This window comes from Phaenicophaeus curvirostris, chromosome 5 (assembly GCF_032191515.1).
Source record: "Phaenicophaeus curvirostris isolate KB17595 chromosome 5, BPBGC_Pcur_1.0, whole genome shotgun sequence".
Classification (NCBI taxonomy): domain Eukaryota; kingdom Metazoa; phylum Chordata; class Aves; order Cuculiformes; family Cuculidae; genus Phaenicophaeus; species Phaenicophaeus curvirostris.
In genome coordinates this window covers 68,041,084-68,068,212 of record NC_091396.1, presented here as the reverse complement: position 1 = coordinate 68,068,212, position 27,129 = coordinate 68,041,084, and the positions used below count along the sequence as shown (strand labels likewise).

At 44.5% G+C, this 27,129-nt stretch overlaps 1 protein-coding gene across 1 annotated transcript; it reads right to left on the bottom strand.

Annotated features, from left to right (window-relative positions):
* Positions 1–379: 379 nt before the first annotated feature.
* On the bottom strand, positions 380–25,334 carry DLGAP5 (DLG associated protein 5). The gene is made up of 20 exons (XM_069856791.1): positions 25,316–25,334; positions 23,894–23,951; positions 22,234–22,484; positions 20,238–20,446; positions 19,123–19,212; positions 17,568–17,652; positions 15,286–15,390; positions 14,135–14,205; positions 12,255–12,550; positions 11,896–12,017; positions 11,690–11,819; positions 11,234–11,319; positions 10,471–10,631; positions 8,904–8,996; positions 6,999–7,218; positions 5,213–5,459; positions 4,484–4,541; positions 2,860–3,028; positions 2,424–2,473; positions 380–862 (listed from the first exon to the last, which is right to left on the bottom strand). The coding sequence occupies exons 3-20, from the start codon at positions 22,472–22,474 to the stop codon at positions 740–742; spliced, it is 2,556 nt and encodes an 851-aa protein (XP_069712892.1). The 5' UTR covers positions 22,475–22,484; positions 23,894–23,951; positions 25,316–25,334; the 3' UTR covers positions 380–739.
* Between the last annotated feature and the right edge of the window lie 1,795 nt (positions 25,335–27,129).

Here is a 27,129-nt window from a genome sequence, read left to right as displayed (position 1 = left end):
AAGCAAGAATAGGGGGTTTGGTGTGAAGGTATTGAAGTTATTCCATAGATAACCGTGTCTTTAAAGGCAGTAATGGCCAATGCTTAGGCTACACTGCCAGGAAAAGACACTACCTGGCTGTGAAATCCTTGTCCTGAACCTGCCATAAAGGAAGTGGTGGTTAAACACCAGGTGACTGCCCTGGGGGAGAATGACAGCCAACCCTGGCACATCTGCTGATGAGGCAGAGTCCTTAACGAACAGAATGCTGGCGCTTAAGGGTGCGGTGCAAAGGCCCACAGACAGCATGAAGCAATTTGTCAGGGGAGGTAACGGGCTGGGTCTGATCCGCAGGAACTGCCCTTGCATCAGGAATCAGGCACGGGTACAGCCAGGCAGGTAGGCAACTCATAATTCACGAGGCAAGGACGGTCAGGACAGAGAAAAGCTTAAACATTAATAGTTTGACAGGAAATACACGCAATTATATAAAAATAAAAATACTTCAGGCTGTAGTCACAATAAGGCAGTCACTGGATACAGCAGGTGTGAGCAGCAAACACCCTGCTACTGATATAAAGCTGTGCTTACAGCACAGAACAACAGCCCCATAAAACGTTACAAAATGTTCTAGTAAATTCCACTACAAAACACTACAGGCATTCAGCCACGCAACACGAGGGTAGCAGACTCTATGCCAGGCCCCCTCTGTGGGTATTTGGTGAATATAATTTACACATTTTGAATTTCAAGGCACTCTTCAGTTTCCCCCTGAGGGCGAGAGGGGAGAGAACACAATGAGGTCACTGAAAGACTCGGCTGCTGCAAACTTCTGGACTTGGCTCTTGACTGGAGTGAAGGGGAACTCGGCATCCAGCATCGGCTGTGGAGGAATCAGAGTGTGAAGTCAGCGTTTGAGGAGCAAATAAACAGACTCCCCTTTCTCTAACGACATCTGTACGAACACCAGACCAACAGCAATCACCGTCAGGCAATGTCTGTTAGGTGCCTGCCTGCTGCAGAGGCAAAAAACGTCACGGGACAAAAAGCAACAGGAAAGGCTTTTCACAAGGGAACTGGAGAAGCACCTAATTCCCCTGCCTCTCATTCAGTACCATGGGCACACAGCAGCTTTGGAATAAGCACAGCACAGACCTGTCAGGCAGATCCAAAACCTGCAATGGTTCAGTAATCATACTAAAGTAGAGAATCATAGAATGGTTTGGGTTGGAAGGGACCTTAAAGATCATCCCACATTCCAATCCTCCTGCCATGGGCAGGGACACCTCCCACGGGATCAGGGGCTCCAAGCCCCATCCAACCTGGCCTTGAACCCCTCCAGGGATGGGGCAGCCACCACTTCCCTTGGACAACCTGGGCCAGGGCGTCCCGACCCCCATAGTGAAGAAATGCTTGCTTATATATGATGCTGTTTCAAAGCAGCAGCGGCAGTTCAGCATCACGTACCACTGCAAAGACCATGACTTGCCTGAGAGCAATTTGGCAAAGAAGGCTCCAAGGACAACTTAGAGCAGCTTCCAGTACTTAAAGGGGCTCCAGGAAAGCTGGGGAGGAGCTCCAGAGCAGGGTGGGCAGGGATAGGGTGAGGGGAACAGTTTTAAGCTGAAAGAGGGGAGATTGAATTAGGAAGAAATGTTTTGCTGTGAGGGTGGGGAGGCCCTGGCCCAGGTTGCCCAGAGAAGCAGTGGCTGCCCCATCCCTGGAAGGGATAGCAGGGGGTGGAAGCTGGATGGGCTTTAAGGTCCCTTTCAACCCAACCCATTCCATGATTCTATGAAATAAGGGAATATACGGTCCTTTTTGAAGATACGCTTTACTTAAATTAGTAATCTGTATTTTAAAAGAGGATTCTTCAAGGCCTGTGAAACTCCACACCCAAAATCTTTTAACAACTTCAAAGTTTTTGCACAGCCACTTTTCCTTGGTGAATCTCACTTCCAGCTCTAAAAGTTAAAGCTATAAAACCAGAATGGGACAGACCTGAAAAACTCTGAGAAGCAAGTGGAGGAAGGCCAGGCCGTTCATTATGTTATTAAATATTTACAATGAAATAACATGAGAAATATAAAGGAACAATCTGATAGGAATCAGACATTCTTCTGCTGCAAATGTCTTGATTCATCCCACACTCATCGTGTGCAATAAGTGACAACAGTGTGAGCCCAAGCCAGGAGACAGGAGTCGCAGAATCATGGAATGGTTTGAGTTGGAAGGACCTTAAAGCCCATCCAGTTCCAATCCCTTGCCATGGACAGGGACACTTTCCACCAGCCCAGGCCGCTCCAAGTCATGGCTTGTATTTATTTTAAGTTATATGGATTGGCTTCATAAGCTCTTAGAGTTTGATTTACTTATGGAATATTAATTTACAGTAATGTAACATGCAGATTGTCTTGGTCAAATAAACCTGAAGGTCAGCTTACCACATCAAATGGATTTCTGCCAACGGATGTCAAATCACTACAGGAAACATCTGAAAAATAAGAATGTTTCATATTGTTTTGAAAAAGTTTGCCTGATGCTGCCAAATCAGAAAAAATAACGCTGTTTTCTGCATTGACTGAAGAAGAACCAGCCCTGAACTGTCTGAATTGACTTCTACTTCATGCCTTTTATGTTAACTTTCTCCTCCAAGTGCCACATTGAAATCAGAGGAACCCAAGGGGCACTGTTTGTGTGCAGAGTATGTTCAAGTCAGACCGGCCACAGGAGGTTTTGCTAACAAGACACACAGATTAACTGAGCTACAATGAGGGGGATTATGAAGTGTAACACTCAGACTATGATAAAAATTTGGAAGAATCATAAGGCCTCAGCAATCCCACCCAAACTGTGCTAAGCAGCAGTAATATAACACACCTGTCTGATGTGTTTTTGGTTCTTCAGGTTGAGCAAAGTCAGTCTCCTTGCAGGTTTCCTTTTCTGGACTGCACATGACAATATCTTGTCCTTGCTGCTCTGCAGCAGATAGTTCCATCTCTTCCATGCCATCCATAACTTTTAATTCACTGCTATATGCTTCCAGCACCTGAAAAAGAGGGATTTTTCCGGTTTCTTGCCCTTGGAGAGGCCAAGATGCCTGCAGAAACCATATTTGCTTCACAGAGAACCACAAGGAAATGATCCATGAAATCAGAGGGACATGAGACAGCACCTATGACATGAGGAAGCTTTTCTCGTTTTCTGTTTTGTCCGCAATAAAAGGAGGTTTGTCAGCTTTTGATGCAGGAAGTAAAGGTGAAAATGAAGCCAGGACTTGCCATGGATGTGAGTTAACAGAAACCAGTATGTCCCTATTGATGTCAAAGCAAGTCCACAGTTTCTATAGACAATTCAGGAAGGACTGGGTTTTACCTCTAGACACCGTACAGAGGACAGGCAGGACAAGGCTCGCAGCTTAGAAATGGGATCCACTTCACTTGAAGTATTTCCAAAACACCCATGTAAGTCTGATAATCTCTGAGAGAGTATAAAGGAGGTTCCTCCACATGAAAGAAGATTTGAACTTAAAAGTACCAAAATGATTCTGAGGAGGACAGGCTGAGAGCTGGGCTCGTTTAGCCTAGAGAAGACTCCAGGGAGGCCCTACAGAAGCTTTCCAGTACTGAAAGGGGCTCCAGGAAAGCTGGGGAAGGGCTTTTGATTAGGGAAGGCAGGGATAGGATGAAAGGGAATGGTTATAAGCTGAAAGAGGGGAGATTGAGATGAGATATCAGGAAGAAATATTTTCCTGTGAGGGTGGTGACGCCCTGACACGGGTTGCCCAGAGCAGTGGTGTCTACCCCATCCCTGGAGGTGTTCGAGGCCAGGTTTGATGGGGCTTGGAGTCCCTGATCCAGTGGGAGGTGTCCCTGCCCACGGCAGTGGGTTGGAACTAGATGGCCTTTAAGGTCACTTCCAACCCAAACCATTCCATGATTCTACAATGAGCTGCAAAGCTCTGGCTTTCACCAAGCACCACAGTATTTCCTGAACTATGGAGGCCCCATTCCTTTTTTTTTAGGCTACTCAGATGCAGGCAGGTCACTAGACATCTCAGAGCATGGATTCCTGCACTTTTATTAATAACAGTGTTCTTTAAATACCTTTAAATAGTAGAATAGCCTCATGCACAAAGCTCACCACTACTGTTGCTGTTAGTCCTGGTCCCCGAATGCAAACGCATTTGAAAAAAATTCACACGAAAAAACAGGCAGTGGACTTGAAAGCAACATCACCTGCCCAAGCAGCAAGTGTCATGATAGCAGCAGCCACCAAAAGAGAGCCCCCAGAGCTAGACAAGGTCCCCAAACTACAGCAGTCCCCAGCTAAGCCCATACTAAGAAGGAAAAAGCAGCAGCTTGATGAATATAGAAGATACTTAAGTGAGGATTTGATCAGAAATCCAAGTGTCTGGGGCTAACAAAAACAACTACTTTTATTTTTATTTTTTTGGGGTAAGAATAATATATTTAAAGCACACAGATGAACTATGCATGCTTACCTTAGTATCCTCTGCTGTGCCAGTAAGAGGACTGTCTTCTTCTGCAGCTATGGAAATGCTGAAAGAGAAACCAAAACGTTTTCATTCTTTTCAATGACCTTCATCAATCATAGAATCATAGAATGGTTTGGGTTGGAAGGGACCTTAAAGACGATCTAATTCCAAACTCCTGTCATGGGCAGGGACACCTCCCAGTGGATCAGGGGCTCCAAGCCCCATCCAACCTGGCCTTGAACACCTCCAGGGATGGGGCAGCCACCACTGCTCTGGGCAACCAGGGCCAGGGCCTCCCTACTCTCATAAGAAAACATTTCTTCCTAAAATCTCATCTCAATCATCCCTCTTTCAGATTAAAACTATTTCCCCTCATCCTATCTCTCTCTGTGCTCCCTGAATTATCATCAACATTCAATGAATCGTCATCAATCACCTTTTGATTTACTCAACTGCTCTTAAAATTTGTTCTGTAACTACGCTTGCTTGTTTGGCACTGGTCAGCTCTATCACATTTTCTGGGCAAGAAATAAACTTCTACCCCAGCACCAAAGTTACATTTGGGCAGAGCTCTTGATATTTGCTTGAGGGAAGGAAGAGATACAAGGACTTCGCAACCTTTATCACTGCTAAATTGGAAGGTAATTTCTAATGGGTATTTATATTAATTCTTTCAGTTAAAACTATAAATTTTAATTTGTACAAAGTTAATTAAAAATGCCTTAACAGGTCTACCTTGGTTCAAGAAAGCAGTCTGGGAGTTTTTCCAAAGGGGGAGTTTTTCCAGTGGAAAGTTGATGCATTTTCAAATTTTGAGCTGGGTGGAAGCCTTTGAGCACTGGTGTTTGATCTGCGCTTGTATCCTCAGAGTTACGGGGAAGAGAAGCAACGCTCGGAAGCAAAGCTCTGCTTGATGACCTTGGAGTGGCTAGTTTTTCAGAAGTCCGCTGAAGCGATCTGTGAGGTGTCTTTGAAAGCAAGCCTGAAAAAGCATGTTTAATATTTCATTACTACAGTAGCTTCCAGAAGACAGAATCAACTGTTTGGATTCTAGCAAGGAACGCTGTTGTTTTCTGCTTGCTGAATTGTCTTGTACAAATATTATAGAGTCACAAAATGGTTTGGGCTGGAAGGAATCTCAAAGCATATCCAGTTCCGACCCCCATGTGATGGGCAGGGACACCTTCCACTGGATCCAGTGCCTCCAAGCCCCATCCAACCTGACCTTGAACACCTCCAGGGATGGGGCAGCCACAGCTTCCCTGGGCAACCTGGGCCAGGGCCTCAGCACCCTCACAGTGAAGAATTTCTTCAGAATGTCCAACCTAAATCCTCCCTTTCCAATTTAAAGCTATTCCACACCATCCTATTCCTCCATGCCCTTTGAAAAAGTCCCCTCCCAGCTTTCTTTCCAGGTACTGGATGGCCACTGGAAGGTTTCCCTGAAGATTTCTCTTCTCCAGGCTGAATAGTCCCAACTCTCTCATATATAATATATATATACACACACATATATGTGTGTGTTTGTGTGTGTGTCATAATATACGTATAATATGTTATATTATATTGAAATCTTATATATACTGCAACAAGAAACTGAAAAAAGCATGGCAAATGTCAGTAATTTACAAAGTTTCCTTAACTCCTTCACAAAGCACCTGAAATAATGAGACTTGCTCTTATTAAATAGTCCACCTGGTGAAACATGCCATTAATTTCCATCTTTTACATTAGATAATTTTATTAGAATTAAAAAGACAGATTCAGAACTGATTCTTAGGATTCTCTTCCTTGCTTAAAGCCAATATTGTTCAAAGCTTTGCAGAAGGTCCGCTCTGCTGACAAAAAAATTGCTGGTTGTGTGGTGAGGAACAAGGTCTACACAGAAAAATAAAGTGGGAAATTCAAAGTCAGCTTATGAACTAGGAATGGGAGAGAAGCTCCTAAAGAGGCAAAGTTTATCAAAAATACTGGCTTCACATAGATTGCCATAAGATAGGTATGGAAAATAAAGTTGTATTACGAGCATCTGCTTAAAAACCCCCTATTAAACAGTTTTTATAGCAGACTGGAACTGTTATGTTCTTGTTGGACGCAAACACAGCTTATAGATACACTTTGTTTGCAGCTTTGGAGACAGCAGTGCAAGCGGTTTAGTTCGAAAGAATCCCCATTCTGTCTTACAGATGGAGGACATCAGCCAGCAGTGTCTTTGATGAACAGGTTCATCAGCTAAGTCTGGGAGAACCCAGGCTAAAATTCCAATGCTAAACACAAGCTGACAAAGCACAAGGCAGTCACTTTTCCCTCTGTCTAAGCAGAGATTTGATGCTTACATAATCACTCAAATCAGCACATTCATAGTTTACTTCGGATCCCTGATGTAATTAACCACTAGGTGAAACAGTGACCAGTATTGGAGTTGTATCCATTAGAAACAGCCTAAATCCTCTCCCCAGTGGGACTGGTGAGACGCTCTTCAGTACTTTCACATCACAAATCACAATAAAGCTTCACTCACCTGGAAAAGTTTTCGCAGGGCTTTCGATTCTGAAAAATCCTCCTTCAAAAACTACTTTTTCTACTTCCGGCAGCTTCTCCTGCTGTGAACAATCAGCAGCTCCATCCTGCTTCATTTTATCCCTCATAGCTGCTTTTATAGCAGCGAGCCGGTTTCGGGCAGCAGTTCTTCCAGCCGCTCCCTGATTTGGTTTGGATACCCTATTTGGAACAGGCTTTTTCTGAAATTGTAAGAAAGTCTGGATCACATCTGGAAGCTTTGGATCAAAGCAATTGCACATGAGCATCTACAGAGTTGCTGCCCAGAGAGCAACAGGCAAACCATGCTGGAGGCAAGATCTCTGTTCATCTCCAGAACATCTCAGACCACCATTCAGCTATTAAGTTTGTGATGACAATATTAAGGATTTTTCACATTGAGTCTGCAGTTCAGAACTACTCAATACAGGCTTTTTCTAACAGCACTTTTGAAAACAGCAGGATAGAGGGACTCCTAGTGGCAGGGAGATAAAGCAAGCACATACAGGCACCAGCCAGCCAGCCAAGGCCCTCATGGCACTCAGTTTTTCAGTGGAAGATGCATCTTGCACCATCTGTAGGGTTCTCTTCATTATGGTCAGCTCGCACAGACTACATCTCCTCCAGCTCCCTGTGTTGGGAGTTTCTTGCCTATCTTCATATCGGTTTCACAATGAGTTGAGCCGTCTCGAGGAACTGGATGGCGTTTAGGCAACATGAAGATGACTTGATGTTCAGTCATAAGAAGCAACAATCATAGAATCATGGAATGGTTTGGGGTGGAAGGGACCTCAAAGCCCAGCCAGTTCCACCCCTGCCATCAGCAGGGACACCTCCCACTGGATCAGGGGCTCCAAGCCCCATCCAACCTGGCCTTGAACCCCTCCAGGGATGGGGCAGCCATCACTGCTCTGGGCAACCTGGGCCTGTGCCTCATCACCCTCAGTGTGAAGAATTTCTTCCTAATGTCTAATCTAAATCTTCCTCCTTTCAACGTAAAGCCATTCCTCCTCATCCTATTGCTCCATGCTCTAGTAAAAAGCCCCTCCCCAGCTTTCCTGGAGCCCCTTTCAGAACTGGAAGCTGCTCTAAGCTGCTCGGAGCCTTCTCTCCTCCAGGCTGAACAACCCCAACTCTCTCAGCCTGCCCTCAGATGGGAGATGCTCCAGCCCTCGGATCATCTTTGTGGCCTCCTCTGAACCCGTTCCAACAGTTCCACATCCTTCTCATCTTGGGGATTCCAGAGCTGGACACAGTACTCCAGGTGGGATATATTCCACACCAAAGAAAGAGTAGATAAAAGAGCTCACAGTAGAGCTTATTTTGCAACAAGCAATAACTTATTTTGTGTAGAACCATTTGTGCTTAGGGAATCAGCAGTATAATGCTACCCGTGCTACTGCATTAATGGGACACCATTGTAATTTAGCACTCATGTCTCACAAGTGACTGCCAAATCCCTGTGTAGTTTCCTTTTCCATTAATTCTGTGCCAACACCAGTGGCCCAGAGAAAGTGTTCTGCATCTGAAGGGTAAATTTCCAGCCTGAATTTAACAGACTTGCCTTAGTAGCAGAGTCCCATGACTCCAAGATTCATTATTCTCAGTTCCAATCCTCCCAGCCGCAAGAGGCAAGGAACGTAACAAACAGGAACTAACACAAGCAGGCTTGGGAGATGCAAGGAGGAAGGGGATGCTCTCAGGAGGAATTTCACTGAGTTTTTGAAACACTGCCATCTAAAGCAGCCTGATGGGTAGGGCTTTAGAAGGAGGTGCCATTTAAGAAGGGTATTCATCACTGCAGTAGCAGGTTATGGGTTATTTTAAATATCTCAGCACGTTATTGCCCTTGATGCCTTAGGAGACACACTCTAGGGGCTCTTCATACCTTGACAGTTGCTTTGCTTGGGACGTCAAGTGGTTGCCACTCATTGTCTTGAAGCTTCATCAGATTGTCAAATTTTTTATTCACATCTTCTATCTATGGGAATGCCAGAAAAGTTCAGTTTTAAGTTTCAAGACTTACCAGATTCACAACAGAACAGCGTTTCATAAAATCAGGTAACAGATTTAAGCACAGTTATGCATTTAGGTACTTCAGCCAATATTGAGTATCGAGATTCTCAAACAGTTGACTCATGAAGGTTACACTAACATACAAACCTTCAGATTGCCTGACGAGACTGGTCACAACTCTGCAGTGTAAAGATCAGTATGGGATGTACAGAATAGCCAGTAAGACCTAACATCTAAAATGAAGGACCTGGTTTGCAACCTGTTCTTCTACTGAACTGAAGCACTTTGACAATGATTGCATTTAAGGAATGCAAAAGAACACATTCCATAATGCCAAACAAGCACAAGTCTTCCATTAAGCAGGAAACAGGTCACGCAAGCTTGTTTTCTCTTTCAAACTGCTGGCCTGAACAGCTTCCTGACGCAGTCAGAGCTTGTTGGTGACAAACTGGCTCTGCAGCATCACCTCCTCCCTGACTGACACCCGATGCAGCAGCCTTGCTCTGCTCAGCCTTTGTAACGGAGACACTCGCTCATTGGCAAGTGAAGCCACACAAGGTTTATCTGTGTACAGCAGGGCAGCCACCGCACAGACGAGACTTCTACATCCTCCCTGAAACTCAGAGGCCACAAATGAAAAAGGCAAAAAGCCTGTAATTCTGTTACTTCATGTGTATCTAAAGGAAAAGTTGGGGATGCTCAGGAGAAGCTTGAGTGGCTCCCAGATACTTAGTAAGCACAAATAAGGCCTGTTTTTCAGTTACTGGTTCTAGCAAAGTATCTCTGAAAAAGCAGATCAAACCCTTACACTTTCAGGAGGGAATTCAAGACGTAGGACTAGGACCTTCAAAATAAATCCATCCTTGCATTTAATTTAACCAGTTACAAGTTCCTTGGTTGAACACTGTTTACAAATATTGTTGAAAGAAATTTTGATCTTTTAGAATATCATACTTCATTCTGAAACCAATGGAAGCATCAACGGAAAGCAAGATGAAGATTTTCTACCACCCAAGCTCACCCCTAAATAAGGCCATTGTAGTTCCTGCATTATTCTCATGCTGAACCACGGAACCCCTGCTTTTCAGAGGAGCTCTAGGAATTTTCCAAAAGCTCCCAGCTCTTGGTCCAGGCAGACATTTGTGATTGTATTCTCAACTCCAAACCAGAATAAGACCTGGCTTCATGCCTTAATTCCAGAGAAAATATGGATAGACAGGCCACAAAAAGACACAACACATGAACAGGTCCATGAATTATAAATCATAGTATACCAGTTGATGCTATTCGCCATCAGAAAGTGTAAAACAAAGACATGCATTTTTTTACATTAAAAAATCATAACCTGAATATTCAGAAAACAAAAAAACAGTTTGAATGCATTGCTCATAAATAACCCCATCAACTCTATTCCAATAGGTTAACGTGCAAGTACCTACCTGAAAACTGACCATGTCCCAAAATCCATCTAAGTCTGTACATGTCGTTTCTTTTTCACCCCGTTTAAACTCACAATTATCCACCAGTCCTCCAAACTGTTTAAACCTTTCTGCTATGAGCAGTCTTGTCTGACCAATCGTGGTGCGAATAAGGTCTTTAGCTGACAGCAACAAGAAAACAACAAAGAAAAAAGAATAAGCCATCACGTCATAATTGATTTAAGTGTTTGAAGAGTCTGGAATTTGTTTGAACTATATTTGTCTACTGCCGACCTGTCATACAATTCCAATGGAACCCACCTACCCCTTGAACCGCCCTAAACTTGCTTCCTTCAAAAAAACCTGTTACCATCTCCCTAGGTCTTTCAGATAAGCATTGACGAAGCATGTTCTTTTTCCCCACTAAGGACACTTATTCCACATTAAAATCTAATTTCATTTTGAAAACTCAGCTTGGTTAAAGTTCATACATTGAAATATACTTAAAACTGACAACAGAAAACTAATTCACCAGGCACTTTGTTCACTTTAGTGTCAACCACTGTCCTGTCAAGTCTACAAGTTTAGTAGCAGTAGTAAAAACTTTACTGTAAGTCCCAGGGACGGGGCAGACATGATGCAACTCTAAATTTATCTAATACAACTTTCACTGAGTGTTGTAAAGGTATTTGGAAACTATATCCAGATACACGCACGTATTTCCCTCTGTCCCCTCCAGTTACCATAACATCCCTTTCTAACACTCATTACAGCTTAATCTTACCATCCTCTGGAATGTCCAGCTCAGATTTTCCTTCCCACTGGAGGCACTGAGACATCAGCCTCTCTGTCTCTGACCGAAGAATGTTTCTAAAAACAGAAAGATATTGAAAAAATCAGGTTTTGGAGAATTTCCAGACGGGTACCGTCCTTTTGTTTTTAGAGAGACTATGCTGCCTTTGAGAAGCCATTGGACAGGTTTAGTTTGCTGACTGGCTGAGAAGCAATTTCTTTTCTCCTGCTTTCAAGCACATGTTCGTTAGGACAAGGTGTCAGTCCCCAGAATTTTAAATTCTTTACTTGCACTAGCAATGCAAAAAGGGAGACGGGGGGCTGTGCACCCACTGAGGTCCCTACCGACAGACACCAACCCACATAAGCCAAGCTTTACAAGACGCCTCGTTACTCAAATTAGGGACCTTAGAACGGAGAGCCACCAGGAACTGAAACAAACACAAACCTGAAATAGGGCACATCATGCTCTTGCTCTCTTACATCATCTGACTTTGTTTCAAGCCCTTTTATGTCTGTAGAGACAGGAGTTCTTTCATTTGATCTCTGAATCAAGGTTTTCTCATCCGATTCACCTGCTGAAAAAAAAATCAAAGGCACTTGTTCAGAATCTAGTTAAAAATAAAAACAGAGCAATAAACACAAACTTCCTACCTTTTTCTCCTTTCAAGCTTGTAGTGACTTTCTGTTCTTCAATGCCTTTATCAGCAAGTGAAATTTGACTTTTTAAATCAGGCTCTTGTGCTCCAGCTTCACTGGATTTTCCAGTTGTTTTACTGGAAATAAAGTATATTTAGAGTTAAGACACATAGAGAAACTGATATCAAACATGGCCAGATACACAAAAATGCCCCATTTGCTTGGCTCTCTTGCATTCATCACTAGAGAAAGCAAGCAATTCCTATTAAAATTAATCACTCCATTACAGAGGGAATCTCTCTACAGAAAGCTGATAGGATTTATAGAACCAGAGTTTCACTTGCATTTTAGGCCATTAGAATAAAGAATCTTACACTGGAGACTTTGAAAAATCCCAGAAGGCACTAGGTGTCAAAAATGCATTTGCCCTAGAAGGAGACATGGGTGTAACTTTGTAGGTCGCTAATCCATTTAACGGCTGAAAGACAAAGTTCTGAGGTGCAAAGGAGCGTGTTCTGGGTCTCCTTGGAGGAGAATCGGTTTTGTTTTCCACTGAAGTCTCCTCCTGTTGAAGTCCTACTGACGCAGAATGTTTGGAATCGGGTGCAGAATCTTTCATTGCTGGATCCAGTAGAGCATTTTTATTCACTTCATGTTTAGAAGGAATTACCTGTAACAGCACAAACAGAAACAGCTAATGCTACATTATCAAATCAAATGTTTACTGTAGGTATGGGCTGAATTAGAACATGACTGTCTGAAAGCCATCAGGAAAGGAATGGTTTCAGGTTTCCTGTAACAGCACAGGGGTACAGAAGCCATGATTTGCCAGTGAGCCCAACTAATTTTGACACCTGCAAATCATTCCAGCAACAGGGATACAGCACTTCACTAGAAGAATGCAGCAATCCACTGAAGGGCCTAAAGCAGAACACCTCACCTGCTAAAACAGCAACTAGAATTAGCAAAGGCTTGCTCCCAACGTTAGAAAAATTACACTTTGAGGTGATAAGCTTCTCAAGAGCAGAATTACTGGCTCCAAATCCAATTAGGCCTGTTGAATAATCACACCTTATACACACACTTTAATCCAAAAATTGAAGAACAAGATAAAATAAACAGATAGCTGAGGAATGCAGCTCAAGACAAATGCAGTTAGGACTACAGAATGTCATTAAAAGAGGAGAGAAATTTAATCAATAGATTGAATCCACATTCCTATGAGATGAGTGACCAGGCAGTCACACAGAACACGTTTCTGAGATACCCATGTTGAGATACCGCTAGCTCGAACCAGCCCAGAGAGCTCAGATTGTTTCTCATGGAAATATGCATCTTTGAGCCATTGTACGTCTTGTTACACTTTAGACACCCCTGCTTGGAACGTAAGCCTTGAAGTCAACTTTTGCCACACTTGTAATGAGATGGCTGAGGTTACAGCAAGAGTTTACCACCTGGCAGCACAAAGCAGCTCCTGTCAGCAAGGAGGGACTTCCCTGAGCGAAGACGTAAGTGCCTCTTACCTCCTGCCAGTGTTTGTGCACAATTACACCAGTTTCAAAGCAACACAAGAGCACAGCTGCAGTTATGGAAACAGGAGTGGAGATAGGAGGCACAAGGGAGACACAAGGTGAGAGGCAACAGTGGAGCGCAAAGGAGGAGGGAAACAATGGATAGCTCTCACACAGGACTGCTAAGCATTAATGCATATGCAAATTGTTTGGGAACCCATTTTGGCAATGATGAATTCTGTACTGCTGTGTCTATGTAGAGGCAGGAAAGTTTTGTTGTAGCTGTGACACCGAGAACCACAATGACTCCCTGTAATTATGACATCTCCCTTGCAGGGAATAACACTTGCACCTTTATTTTTTCATGGTTCAAAACGTAAAAGCACATTTCTTTTCTAGCTTCCGAAGTGCCATATCGTTACCTTAACATTGCACAAAATTAACAAACACTAGTCTTTTTTTATTAGTTAAAACATTAGACATGAGATGTCATGCAAAAACTCCTTATCTAATTTCAGTCATTGTCCAGATTTTGATTAGCAAGTCATCCATACAAACTATATTTGATCCTAATTTTTAACATACAACATTATAAATACACAGAGCTCCTTCTCAAAATCTAGCTCATTAGTGAACTTATTACTTCTATGCTTGAACAGAAGTATATTTGAGCTACAATTATACTCTTATTGGCTCTTAAATCAGTTTTACTGCTTTTCCATTTCAGATATTGCACAACCCACCTCTGTGACACCAGGTTTGACTGCTTTCTTCAGCTTTCCTACATCTACTGTCTTTTTCTGGGACTGGTTACCTAGAATGAAAGAAACTCCCAAAGGTCAAAAAGGCAACTGATCAAGATAATCTTTCACCAAAAGGCTGCCATAAAGTCCAGCACTTAGAGAAACGGAGAGACTTTTGTTTCTTGAGTAGGAGGTGGCTTAAAGGCAGACACCTAATTGCAAAAGTTCATTCAAAAGAAAACCTGGCTGAGGATTTACCAGCTTATTAAGAGAAGCGTCACCAAGAAAGGCAAACAGATCCATTAGTCTTTAGACGTTGTCATACACTAAAAAATAAGTCATCTTATTTCCTTAAAAGACGAAGAGATCACGGCAAGCCAACTTGAGTCCACATTTTTAATTTCATGTATGGCACAGGATTTCCATGGGTGAGCTGAAACCACTACTAACACTGTGGTGCTTTCAGCCTAAGGGTTAATTCTGTCATATATAACACAAGGAACACCATGAAACACTCCAGAGAATATGCTGAGAAGAGGAATATACACTAGAAATTGCCTCTTCAGTAAACATAGCTTACCTCTATTCTGGGGGGATGAAGAGAAATTCCTGACCTGAGAAGCTCTCTTCTCTTCCAGAGATCTCTTCCTGATGACAGACTTGATCATATGTCTTTACACAGTGACACACCAAACTAGCAAATCTTAAACAGTTCTGGTTTTGTTCTTTCTGTTTATAATCACCATGTGGATATTGTTGCTCCACACTGATGGATTTTATGGGAAACTGTCCAATGTTGTTTCAACATCTCAATGTAAATATTGCAATACAGTTCCAGATGAGAGTCTAGGTGACACAGTAACCTTTTCTTACATGACAACTTGGCATGATTTACATACAGGAGACAGTTACACAGCTAAGACAGTCCAGAACAAGCCGACATGTATCTACAGCACAAGAACACCTGAGGTACAAGGCAAGGTCCTAAAGACAACAGGGCTATGGGTTTAACATCAGCCTATAAATGTACGTGTTGTTTCCATTGCTCGCTTACCCTGTACGATATGGTCACCCTCCAGAATGCTACTTCAAATACTCACATATCAGGCTTCTGCTGCGCAAGCAGGAATTACACTCACTGCCTCACTTACCAGCAGGAGCTGCAGGAGCTGTTGTCTTCAGCATCTGCCTCGCTGCAGAGGCGGCCGCTCTGGTGATTCTTACATTTGAATTTGGCTGGACTGCAGTCTGCAACACTGTAAGAAATGTTAATTCCAGAGATTTCAAAGCTTAAGAAGCTGCATTCAAGTTATATGATTGAAAGTTTACGTTTTGTAGAAATCAGAAAAATGCACCAGCAATTATTAGTTGCATTAGTTTGCCAAACAACAGGGGGTTTTGTCAGTTCAGTGCAAGGAGAGCTAAATACGAACAGCACAGCTCAGCCCTGGCATCAAGGCAATGCTCAGATAGATCTTGACTGGAAATTATTGTACGCAGCATTTCCAGGACCTGATAACATTAAGGTATCAGTGTGCAAGATGACATGTACACAGCTCAAGGAAACCTTCTCAATGTTTCTGCAATCAGAGTCAACATTAACCCCATTTTACAGATGAAGATTCCTGGAATAATAACTTACAGAATGATAGAATCACTAGGTTGGAAAAGACTTTTGAGATCAAGCCCAACAGTACCTGTCCACTACTGAATCATGCCCCTAAGCACCTCAACTGCCCATCTTTTGAACACCTCCAGGGATGGGGACTCCACCACCTCCCTGAGCAGCCTCTGCCACTGCTTGAGAACGCTTGCGGTAAAGAAATTTTTCCTGCTGTCCAGTCTGAATGTGCCCTGGTGAAACTTGAGGCCATTTCCTCTCATCTTGTCACTTGGGAGAAGAGACCAGCACTCACCTTTCTACAACCTCCTTTCAGGCAGTTGTAGACAGTGATGAGGTCTCTCCTCAGCCTCCACTTCTTCAGCCTAAACAACCCCAGGTCCCTCAGCCACTCTCATAAGACTTCTTCTCCAGACCCTTCCCCAGCTTCATTGCTCTTCTCTCAACACGCTCCAGGACCTCAATGTCTTTCTTGCTGTGAGGAGCCCAAAAAAGGTCTGCTGCTTGCCAATTTAATTAATGATGTGAAAGAAATTTAGCTCTGAATTACTGAATACCTTGCATTAATGCCAGTATTTCACATGACTTAACTTACAGCATGGATATCGTTGTGCTATCAGGAAGCATCTCTAATAAAAATCATTCTGCTCCCTTATGGATGGCCTGGGTTGGGTTTTGCTGTTTTCTTAGGAAATGTATGTAACTGTCACACAGAAAGTGACAGAAACAGAAGAGGCTGTTGTAAAATACAAAAACATAACGCTATTTATCATTTTATGTGCTTTATCAGTAGGTTAGTCTTTTCCAAGCTTTATTTAATGCTGAGCTACACAATCAGTTTCATTTAGAGACCACAGACAACAGCGTATCTACTGTACAGGCAGAAGGCTTCACTCAAAATATTTACAGCTCATACAATCAGCTACTTTTCAGGCTACCCATAATACCAAAGAAAACTCCTACTCTTCATCATTCCAGGCGAAATTACTTGCTCTTCTGTAACAGCAGCAGCTACTGCAGGTGATGTTCTTCTTGGGCACCAACACAAGGCTCTGTACAGCCCCAGATGGTAAGGCAGCAGCAGTCACGCAGTTCTGCTACTGACCTTTTGCCTTTCCCTCTCTTTCCCTTTCCTCTGAGGGAGCTGGGGTTGTTTAATCTGGAGAAAAGGAGCTTTACCACACCCTAGAACTACCTAAAAGGAGGTTGTTGCGAGGTGAGGGTTAGTCTTTTCTCCCCGGTAGCCAGTGACAGGACAAAGGGAAATGGCCTCAAGATGCACCAGGGCAGGTTTAGGTTGGATATTGAGAGGAATTTCTTTACTGAAAGGGTTGTCAAACAGGGGAACAGGCTGCCCAGGGAGGTGGTTGAGACACCATCCCTGGAGGTGTTTAAAAGACAGGTAGTTGTCATATTTGGGGACATGGTCTAGTGGTAGACTTAGCAGGGCTGAATCGGTGGTTGGACTTGGTGATCTTAAATGTCTTTTCTGACTGAAACCGTTCTGTGATTCCTAGGGTGAATAATCAGTAACCAGGATAGATAGTATCCTGCATTCCATTTCTCCGCCTAGAGGCAAGAACGTGCAGTTCCTAGAGCCACGTGCTTGATAACCTGCCAGCTGCTGCCCTTGTCACAGTTGGTAGGAATGGCCATCCTAGCTACTCCCTGTTTCCTACACCCTAAAATGTACTGCAGCTCTCTCCCAAAGTTGTTCCTTGCCTCCCACAAATAATGTCACAACTACTGATGCAGTAAAAACCCAGCAGCATCCTTTCAGACTCAGAAATAGCAATCGCACCGCCTTCCTACCTTTCCCTTTTTCAGCTGCTTTGTCAGTACCCGTTGGTTTACGTCCACCTTGCGTAGGGCGTGCACTATGCCCATTGCCACCAACCTACAAGAGAAGATCGTTTCTTGCGTGAAGCATCAGATTTCCAGACATGAAGCAGCCTGATTCCTTTCCTCATCTTTCTGTCCTAGCAAATAATTTGGCAAAAAGGGCTTTAGAAAAGTAGAGAGACATCAAGGATAACTAAAATAGCTCATTTTAGACGTGCATTAACGTGCATTATCCAAATAATTAAGAGTGTCAGAAAAAGAATAAAGAAAAACATTTAAGAAACAGTTTCAGTTTGCTATGAAACCAAGTGCAATGCCAATTACTGATGCATCTTAGGACACATCACGTGTTCTAAAAATCAGTTTTCAGAAAAAGAGTCAATATTAACTCTGCTGTCCCTTTGTACAGTTATGACTGGAAATCCTTCAAATATGTTTAAGTTCTGTAAAGCAAGATTCCTAGATTCAAAACATAGCTTCTTATAACAACTGCTGCTGATATTCCTCAACAATCCCACTTTTAATACAAGCAATAGCAGAAGGGACTGCGAAGATTCACAGTAAAAATAAGCCAGCATTGAAGCTTTTGAGTGAAAAATGAACTGACTCTATATTCTGCATTCATGACAGACTTTCTGCATTCAAGAATCACAGAACACCAGCTTGGAAGGGATCTCAAGTATCATCTGGTTGAATCTTTTCAGGTGATCTAAGTTTAGATAAGATGGCCCAGCGCCCTGCCAAGCTGAGCCTTCAAAGTGTCCAGTGCAGAGGAATCCCTCACTTCCCTGGGGAGATTATTCCAATGTTTAACTGTTCTCATGGGGAAAAGTTTCATTATGGGATCCAATCAGAATCTCCCCAGCAGCAACTTATACCCATTACCCCTGGTCTTTTCCATGCGACTCCTTGTAAAAGGGAGTCTCCATCCTCCTGGCAGACCTTCATGCACTGGTACATGGTAATACAGTCTCCCCTAGGCCTTCTCTCCAGGCTGAATAAACCCAGTTCTCTCAGCCTTAGTTTATATGGAAGGTTTTCTGGTCCTCTGATCATTTTAGTACACGTTCTCCAGCCTGGATGCATCTTTTTTATATGTCAGGGACCAAAACTGGCTGCACTACTCCAGGCTGCCTTGACAAGCGCTGAGTAGAGTGGGAGATGTGCTGGTTCTCCAAGCAAACACCATAATTTCATAACATAACTTCAGCCTCACTATCTCCTCTGCACATACTTCCACCAGTCCTTGCTGACTACAATATTTTGTATTAAAAAATTGATGCAGAAGATCCATGCACTTCTCTGTACTGACCTAATCTGCAGTTCAGTTCAGCACAACGCTCAAACTAACATAATGAGGTCTATCAGCTGGCTGAAAGCTTTTCTCACCTGACTGGTCTTCTTCAACAGGAAAACCTCCTTAAAGACAGCATTCAACTTTTAAGTATAAACCCTGAGCTGTGGTCTGAGGGATAATTGCATCCTTGTCTCTAAATTTATTGGCTAACGTTTAAATAAAACAAACCATAGAGGGCTTAGATCCACTTGGTACCACATTTTCTTCTTGGTTCTTGGCCTTTGATCGAGTAATCCTCCCAGACGGAGCAGGAGCTGCCTGAAAACAGCCCCAAGGAAACGAGTTAAAACACTCCTTTTAGCCCCCATCGTTGTTAGAGCGGGCAAGGAGCCAAAGTGTGAAAAGCAACACGTCCATGCAAAACTCGTCAAGTGTGCAGTCTGAAAAACTTCCAGTGCCAAGTGGACTAAATAGGAGCAAGTTACCAGTTCTATAATCATAGAACGTTTTTTGTTGGAAGGGACCTTAGAGACCATCCAGTGCCAACCCCCTGCCAAGGGCAGGGACACCTCCTACTGGATCAGGGGCTCCAAGCTCCATGCAATCTGACCTGGAACACCTCCAAGGATGGCGCAGCCATCTGGGCAACCTGTGCCTCCCCACCCTCACCATCAAGAATTTCTTCCTAATGTCTAGTCTAAATCTTCCCCTTCCAATTTAAAGCCATTCCTTTTTATCCTGTCACTCCAGGCCCTTGTAAAAAGTCCCTTCCCAGCTTTCCTGGAGCCCCTTTCAGCACTGGAAGCTGCTCTAAGGTCTCCCCAGAGCCTTAGAATCATAGAATCATAGAATAACCAGGTTGGACAAGATGCACAGGATCATCGAGTCCAACTATTCCTATCAAACACTAAACCATGCCCCTTAGCACCTCAGCCTTCTCTTCTCCAGGCTGAACAACCCCAACTCTCTCAGCTTGGCCTCATATCAGAGGTGCTCCAGCCCTCAGATCACCTTTGTGGCCTCCTCTGGACCTGTTGCAACAGTTCCGTATTGTTAACTTAGCTTTTTCATTTGTGGATGAATCATTGCAGCTTTTAGTCATCAATACAAAAGCTAACATATCCCTAGTACTATTTCCAGTTTGTTTTTTAAAAATGAGTCCAAATCACTCCCTTATTGTTCCTTATTATAACATAAATATTTTACAAAACAAACTGTTTATTTGGCATCACCTACTCATCATTTCACATACAAATAGAAGTTTAAATATAGCACATATGCATATATATATACACACATAGTGCTACATGTGCTTCATTTAGACATTTAATATTACTCATTACCTTTTCTCTCGGCTTCACTATCACTGGATCCTCAGGTACGAGTGATAGAAAGCCAGGTGCAGTGGGCCTGTATAACCCAACTTTAAAGACACCCTTTTTTGCTTTCTCTCTCTGCTCTCTCAGTTTCCGAAGCTCCTTTTCTTCCTTATAGCGCTGGAGCATTTCCTTGCGTTGATTTATGTTCTTGGTGCCTGCATCTGTAGATTGTTCTGAAGCAAAGACAGCAGACAGGCTTGTTATAAAGTCTTGAAGAGATTTTCCAGCCAACAACAAGCAAGTCAGAAAATGTCAAGAAAGCTTTTTGAAGATTGAAGAGAAACATAAAAAGTCAAAGAGCAGAAAACTGTCTGGAATCTCTGCCTGCAAGTTTCAATTTAAGTCTCATAATGTAAATACATGCGACCCATTAGATTGCTAAAAGCTTAAGTTCTCTTGTTTTAATCCTTCCCACTAAAAACACATTCAAAGGTAAATTACAACTTGCAAATACACCTCCCCAAATCTGCATGTGGGGGATACCGCAAATTTACATCCATTTTACACTCTACAGGCTGTTCCTGCAAGGTTACAAATATCAAAGTTAAGACTTATTTAGTCTATTTGTACCAGTTTCCCTATTCAAACACTTGCAATGTCATTGGTAGCTGAACTCTAGGTCACCCTTAGATACCAAAGTCTGCCTTGGGCTGAGAACAAGTTAGGCAGAAGTTAAATGAGAGAATAAAGCCTTAAGATGATGTAAAATGAAATACATATCTATCTGAAAAATTAATAACTACCTAAAGTTAAAATTTATTGAAGATAATAAAGGTATAAATTCCTCAAATGTCATACTTGACATGATCACACAGGGATTGCGCTCTTACTGCCAATGATCCAAGTACTGAAGGTGAAAATACTTCTAAAGAAGCATGTTAATAATTTTAAAGACTAAGGAGGGCAAGGGAGGCAGAATTGAGTTCATTCACAGGGTCTGTTCTCTGGGAGGAAAGATAAGTCATCAAAACCAAGCAAAATGGAAAATAAAATGATACCATGCACTTATCCATTTGTAATCACCTATTCCCAATTAGAGCATGTAGTTACCCACTTCTAAGCATCCTTTAAGCGCATAACCCACACCAGTTGTATGTTAGACAAGATTTTAAATCAATGGTGTTCACTTTTTGAACGACAAAGCAATCATTATGAGACTTCAATCAATATTAATAGCAAAATGCATTCTTCCTGCCTCATACGCACCACAGAAGCCATGCAGAAGATAAAGCTTTATTAACACTTTATTTTCTTGAGCACATCCAGAGAAGGGCAATGAAGCTGGTAAAGGGGCTGGGAAACAAGCCTTATGAAAAGCGGCTGAGGGACCTGAAACCGTTTAGGCTGCAGAAAAGGAGACTGAGGGAAGGCCTTATCGCTGTCTACAGCTGCTGGAAAGGAGGTTGTAGCAAGGTGGGTGCTGGTCTCTTCTCCCAAGTGACAGGAACTAGAGGAAATGGCCTCAAGTTGTGCAGGGCAGGTTCAGATTGGACCTCAGGAAAAATTTCTTCATCAAAAGGGTTCTCAGGCACCGGCAGAGGCTGCCCAGGGAGGTGGGGGAGTCACCATCCCCGGAGAGGTTTAAAAGATGGGTAGATCATAGAATCATAAAATAGTTAGGGCTGGAAAGGACCTTAAAGATCATCTAGTTCCAACTCCCCTGCCATGGGCAGGGACATCACTCTGGATGAGGTGGAAGTAGATAGATGAGGTGCTCAGGAATCTGGTTTTTTAGTGGGCTGGTACAGTTTGACTCTATGACCTCAAAGGTCTTTTACAACCAAATGACTCTACGATTTTTTTAACAGTTAGAAGAGCTGGTAGTCATTGGTTTTTAAATCTTAACCCTTGTTTTCAAATTAAAACGTTGACTACAATTAGGTTCCTGTGACAATATTACTAAATCAACTCAAAGACATGCTAACAATTAAAAAAGGCTTTATGACAAGTGTTTACTCACTTTGTTTCACATTGCTGTTCTCTTTACAGCATGCCTCGCTTGCCTCATTTAGTTGAGCAGTTCTGTTCTCCTTTGAGAGCTGGGTGTTGACATCTGCCAGTCTGAGCTGCCTGCCCTTTTCAAACATCTTGTGTCGGTTCTCCTTCTGGAGCATGGATTTCCTGCGCGCAACCTTCGTTCTGAGGGTTTCTGTACTCAAATCCCTTTTGTATCGACTGGCGAACTGGGAGGTAGCAGCCATCTCGATGGCCCTAGGCCGGAACCAAAGTGATTAAGGAAAAAGCAGTCACATGTGGTTTGCCCCTTTCATTACAGTTTCATAACACAAACAAAGCAAGCCCTAGGCTCTCCAATGCTGTCTCTGTACAATTTCAGTAATGACTCTTCGTTATTTCTCTTGATTTTATACATTCAAGGGGTTAGTTTGTTTGCTAAGACGTCAACAAGTCTGAAACAGTTAGGAGGGGGCACTGTCAGTGCCAGAGAGTGGCTGGCTGGCCTGTTACCTACACAGATGGTTTTCATGTCATGGAGACAAGCAGTAAATGACAAGGTTACAGGACAATACTTGGAAGCAGCACTGCCACTGAGCATTTTGATTGTAACCTATCTGATGGCAAGGAAATTTTTGTCGTGCATCCAAGCACTTGGCAGTATTTCTCAGCTGAGTTGCCAGGATGCAACTGCAATACAATAGCATTTATTTCAAGCAGGATTTCTCCCTACTTTAACTTGAGGAAGACTTGATGACAACATCAGTTGATCTGTAACTGCTGTGCTAACAGGAGCATGCAAAGCTCAGTCCCTCGCACCTGCTGAAGCCTGACCTGTCAAGCATTTTCATGCTTTCTCCCCAGAGATCAGGGCCAGTTGTTGCAGTAGGTCTCACTCTGCCACCTCAATCATGGTCTTTTAGCGATCTCATCTTCCGTTACTCATAGAAAACAGTGTTAAAGCAAGGAAGGCGAAAGAGCTAAACTAAACAGCCAATGGTTACTCAGTGACCTGTAAATTGGTCATTTACCGAGGTTCTTAATTTCAAGATAGCGAGGTTTCATCAAGCAAAAGGAATCATCATCGAACTGAACTGAAAAGACCAGCCTTGACCATGGATGTACAGGTCAACAATGTGCCCTCGCAGCCAAGAAGGCCAATCATGTCCTGGGGTGCATCCAGCACAGCATCGCCAGCCGGGCGAGGGAGGGGATTGTCCTGCCCTGCTCCGCACGCCCTATCTCAAGGCCTAAGTGCAGTTTTGGGTACCACAGAATAAAAAAGATCTAAAGCTACTGGAGAGCATCCAAAGGAGGCCACAAAGCTGGTGAAGGGCTTAGAGAGAAGCCGTATGAGAAATGACTGAAGTTACTTGGACATTAGGAAAAGGTTCTTCCCCCTGAGGGTGGTGGAGCACTGGAACAGCTGCCCAGGGAAGCAGTCACGGCACCAAGCCTGACAACATTCCAGAAGCATTGGGACAATGACCTCAGACACACGGTGGGAATGTTGGGGCTGCCCTGTGCAGAGACAGGAGTTGGACAATTCCGTGACTGAGATGCAGACAGAGATTCCCACAAAGGTATTAACTCACACTCCTGGTCAGCAATGCAATGGATCGCCTAGCATGCTCAGTGTCGTAAACACCCCTACAGCACCAAAATACCTGCCTCCTTTGCCTTCCGGGTTAAGGTTTCCAAGTAGCACCTCTCCCAGACAGGAACCTAAAAGATTAAATTGGAATTTAAACCTGCATAAGTACAAGTAAAGTCTATAAGCAGGAAAGGGACAAAGAGTTTATAAAAAAAAGCGATTTGCAACTGGCAGGGATATACAATGATATTAAAGCTGCAAATTTATGAGACTGAAAAACAGTGGTATATACTACAATAACTAGGAAAACATGGGTCAAAAGAACTACTTTTGACCAGCAAAACTGCAAGAACTAAAGGAGAAACACATTGAAAAAACATTCAGGTGCCCATATTGCAGTTTTTAGCCTGAAAATCAGAGAGTGGGTTGTGTTGGAAGGGACCTTAAACCCATCCAGTTCCACCTCTGCTCTGGGCAGGGACATCTCCCACTGGATCAGGGGCTCCAAGCCCCATCCAGCCTGGCCTTGGGCCCCTCCAGGGATGGGGCAGCCACCCCTGCTCTGGGCAACCTGGGCCAGGGCCTCCCCACCCTCACAGGAGAACATTTCTTCCTAAGATCTCATCTCAATCCCCCCTCTTTCACCTTAAAATCGTTCCCCTCATCCTGTCCCTGCCCTCCCTGATCAAGGGCCCCTTCCCAGGTTTCCTGGAGCCCCTTTTGGCATTGGAAGCAACAAAATACAGCAAGAAGAGCAGACGGGGCTATTTTTAAAGCAGGAACCCAACAAACTTAGGGTCTGAGCAAAGCCCAGGCTGGACGCTGACCCAAACACCACCTCCCTGGCCCCGACACCTATCATGGCTCTGAGGGGCAGCCACAGGACTAGGCCCCAAACCCAGCCCTTGCTCCCAGAGACCCTCTTCCATCTTGCTCCCAGAGACCCCCCTTGCATCCAAAGAACCCCCCTTTTTGCTCCCAGAGACCCCCCTCCTTGCTCCCTGAGCTCCTTGCTCCGAGACCCCCCATTGCTCCCAGAGACCACCCCCTTCTTGCTCCCAGAGAACCCCCCTCCCTTGTTCCCAGAGATCCCCCCTCTTCTTAATCCCAGAGACCCCCCTTCTTGCTCCCAGAGACCCCCCCCTTCTTGCCCCAAGAGACCCCCCCATCTCGCCCCCAGACACCCCCTCTCTTTTTCCCAGAGACACCCCCCTCTTGCTCCCAGAGACACGCCTCTTGCCCCCAGAGACCCCCCCTTCTCGATCCCAGAGACCCCCCCTTCTCGATCCTAGAGACTCCCCCCCTCTCGATCCTAGAGACCCCCCCCTCAATCCTAGAGACCCCCTCCTTCTCGATCCCAGAGACCCCCCCTTCTCGATCCCAGAGACCCCCCCCTTGCACCCGAAGACCCCCTTGCTCTCATAGACACCCCTCCCCTTGCTCCCAGTCCCAAGCTCCAAGCTCCCACCCCCGTTGCTCCCAGCCTCCCCCCTACCTGCACGGACCCGGGCACCGCAATCGCCTCCAGCCGCCCCGCGCCGCCCCACTTTCAAATCTCACCCGGCAGCGCTCATTGGTCCGCCCTGTACCTCCCGGGCTCTGATTGGTCGGCTCAGCCCGGCTCCGGGCTCTCATTGGCCGGCTCAGCCCGGCCCCGGGCTCTCATTGGCCGGCTCAGCCCGGCCCCGGGCTCTCATTGGCCGGCTCAGCCCGGCCGTTGATAGGCGGCGGGCTGTTTAATTGGCGACGGCCACGCTCGCTTCCCATTGGCTGCTCCGAGCGTTGTCCCGCCCACCGCCCTACCGTCCATTAGCGGACGGAGCGTAGGGGCGGGGCCTTCCCGGCGTCCCGCGCGCGCGCCGCGCTAAGATGGCGGCGGGGGGCGAGGGGAGGGTGGTGGTGTCGGTGTCTTCGGGCTGTCCCGGGGCTACGAGGCAGGATTAGGGCCTGAGGGGCCTCCCTGTGCCGCCCCGCGAGGAGCTGCCGCCGCATTAGCAGAGGCTGGGGTGGTGCCGGGGCTTTATGTCGTAGAAATCACAGAATGGGTTGTGTTAGAAGGGACCTCAAAGCCCATCAGCCCCACCCCCTGCCATGGGCAGGGACACCTCCCACTGGATCAGGGGCTCCAAGCGCCATCCAGCCTGGCCTTGAACCCCTCCAGGGATGGGGCAGCCACCTCTGCTCTGGGCAGGCTGCACCAGGCTTCCCCACCCTCACAGCAAAACATTTCTTCCTAAGATCTTGCCTCAATCTCCCCTCTTTCAGCTTAAAACTTCCTCTCGTAATATCCCTGCACTCAAGAGCCCCGCCCCAGCTTTCCTGGAGCCCCTTTCAGCACTGGAAGGTGCTCTAAGTTCTTCCCACAGCTTTCTCCTGGCTGAACTGATAGGCAGAAGTAGTAACTATTGCAAAAAGTAGAAAATTTTTTATTCAAGCTAAAGTAAAGTTTCATGTAAATCATTGTGTTCTTCAAAAGTTAGGTGGAATGTCCCTCTGATAGCATGTTTTCTTTCAAGCAGAGTTCCTCCATTCTTTGGAGATAATAACATCTCAAGTCGCACCAGGGCAGGTTCAGATTGGACATGAGGATTAATTTCTTCACCAAAAGTGTCCTCCGGCACTGGCAGAGGAGGTGGTGGAGTCCCCATCCCTGGAGGTGTTTAAAAGTCAGGCAGATGAGGTGCTCAGGATCTGGTTTAGTAGTGGACGGGTACAGTTGGACTTGATGATCTCAAAGACCTTTTCCAATCTAGGTTTTCTATGACTTTGTAAGCATAATCTGTTCTATAGGAATGTCTCTTCTGCGATTATCTCTTTTTGCAGCTTTTCCTTATCTCGAATAAAAGGTCAGGCAGAGAGCTGGCTCCAAAGCTCCAAATTAGCATGAGATTTGAATGTTGTGAAGTTCTTAATATCATGAAAATTAGTCCTTGGAAAGTAATAGAATATGCAGAAGGTTTCTGGGAAAAATTATACATATGTATGTAAGCAGGAAATATATTCTGTAAACATATCATGGCTCGTTGCACATGATTGATGGAGATCACTCCCTCATGTTGCCCAGGCCTGAGAAAGGATGCTTACTTTCGAAAATGCCAAAAAAAATCTTAGAGAGTTTATTTGACAACTTTTTCAGTATCACTGGCCTCAAAAACCTTCAAAGATGGGGCAGCCACAACTTCTCTGGGCAACCTGCGCCAGGGCCTCCCCACCTTCGTGGTGAAGAATTTCTTCCTAAGATCTCATCTCAATCTCCCCTCTTTCACCTTAAAACCATTCCCCCTCATCCTATCCCTGCACTCCTTGATC

Excerpts from the sequence above, each read along its gene's own strand:
- DLGAP5 (XM_069856791.1), bottom strand. The coding sequence starts at position 22,474 with ATGGCTGCTACCTCCCAGTTCGCCAGTCGATACAAAAGGGATTTGAGT. Across the intron at positions 19,213-20,237 it reads TAGTGAAGCCGAGAGAAAAG|GCAGCTCCTGCTCCGTCTGG; the intron begins GTAATGAGTAAT and ends GGCTGTTTTCAG. Across the intron at positions 8,997-10,470 it reads GGGACATGGTCAGTTTTCAG|ATAGAAGATGTGAATAAAAA; the intron begins GTAGGTACTTGC and ends GCATTCCCATAG.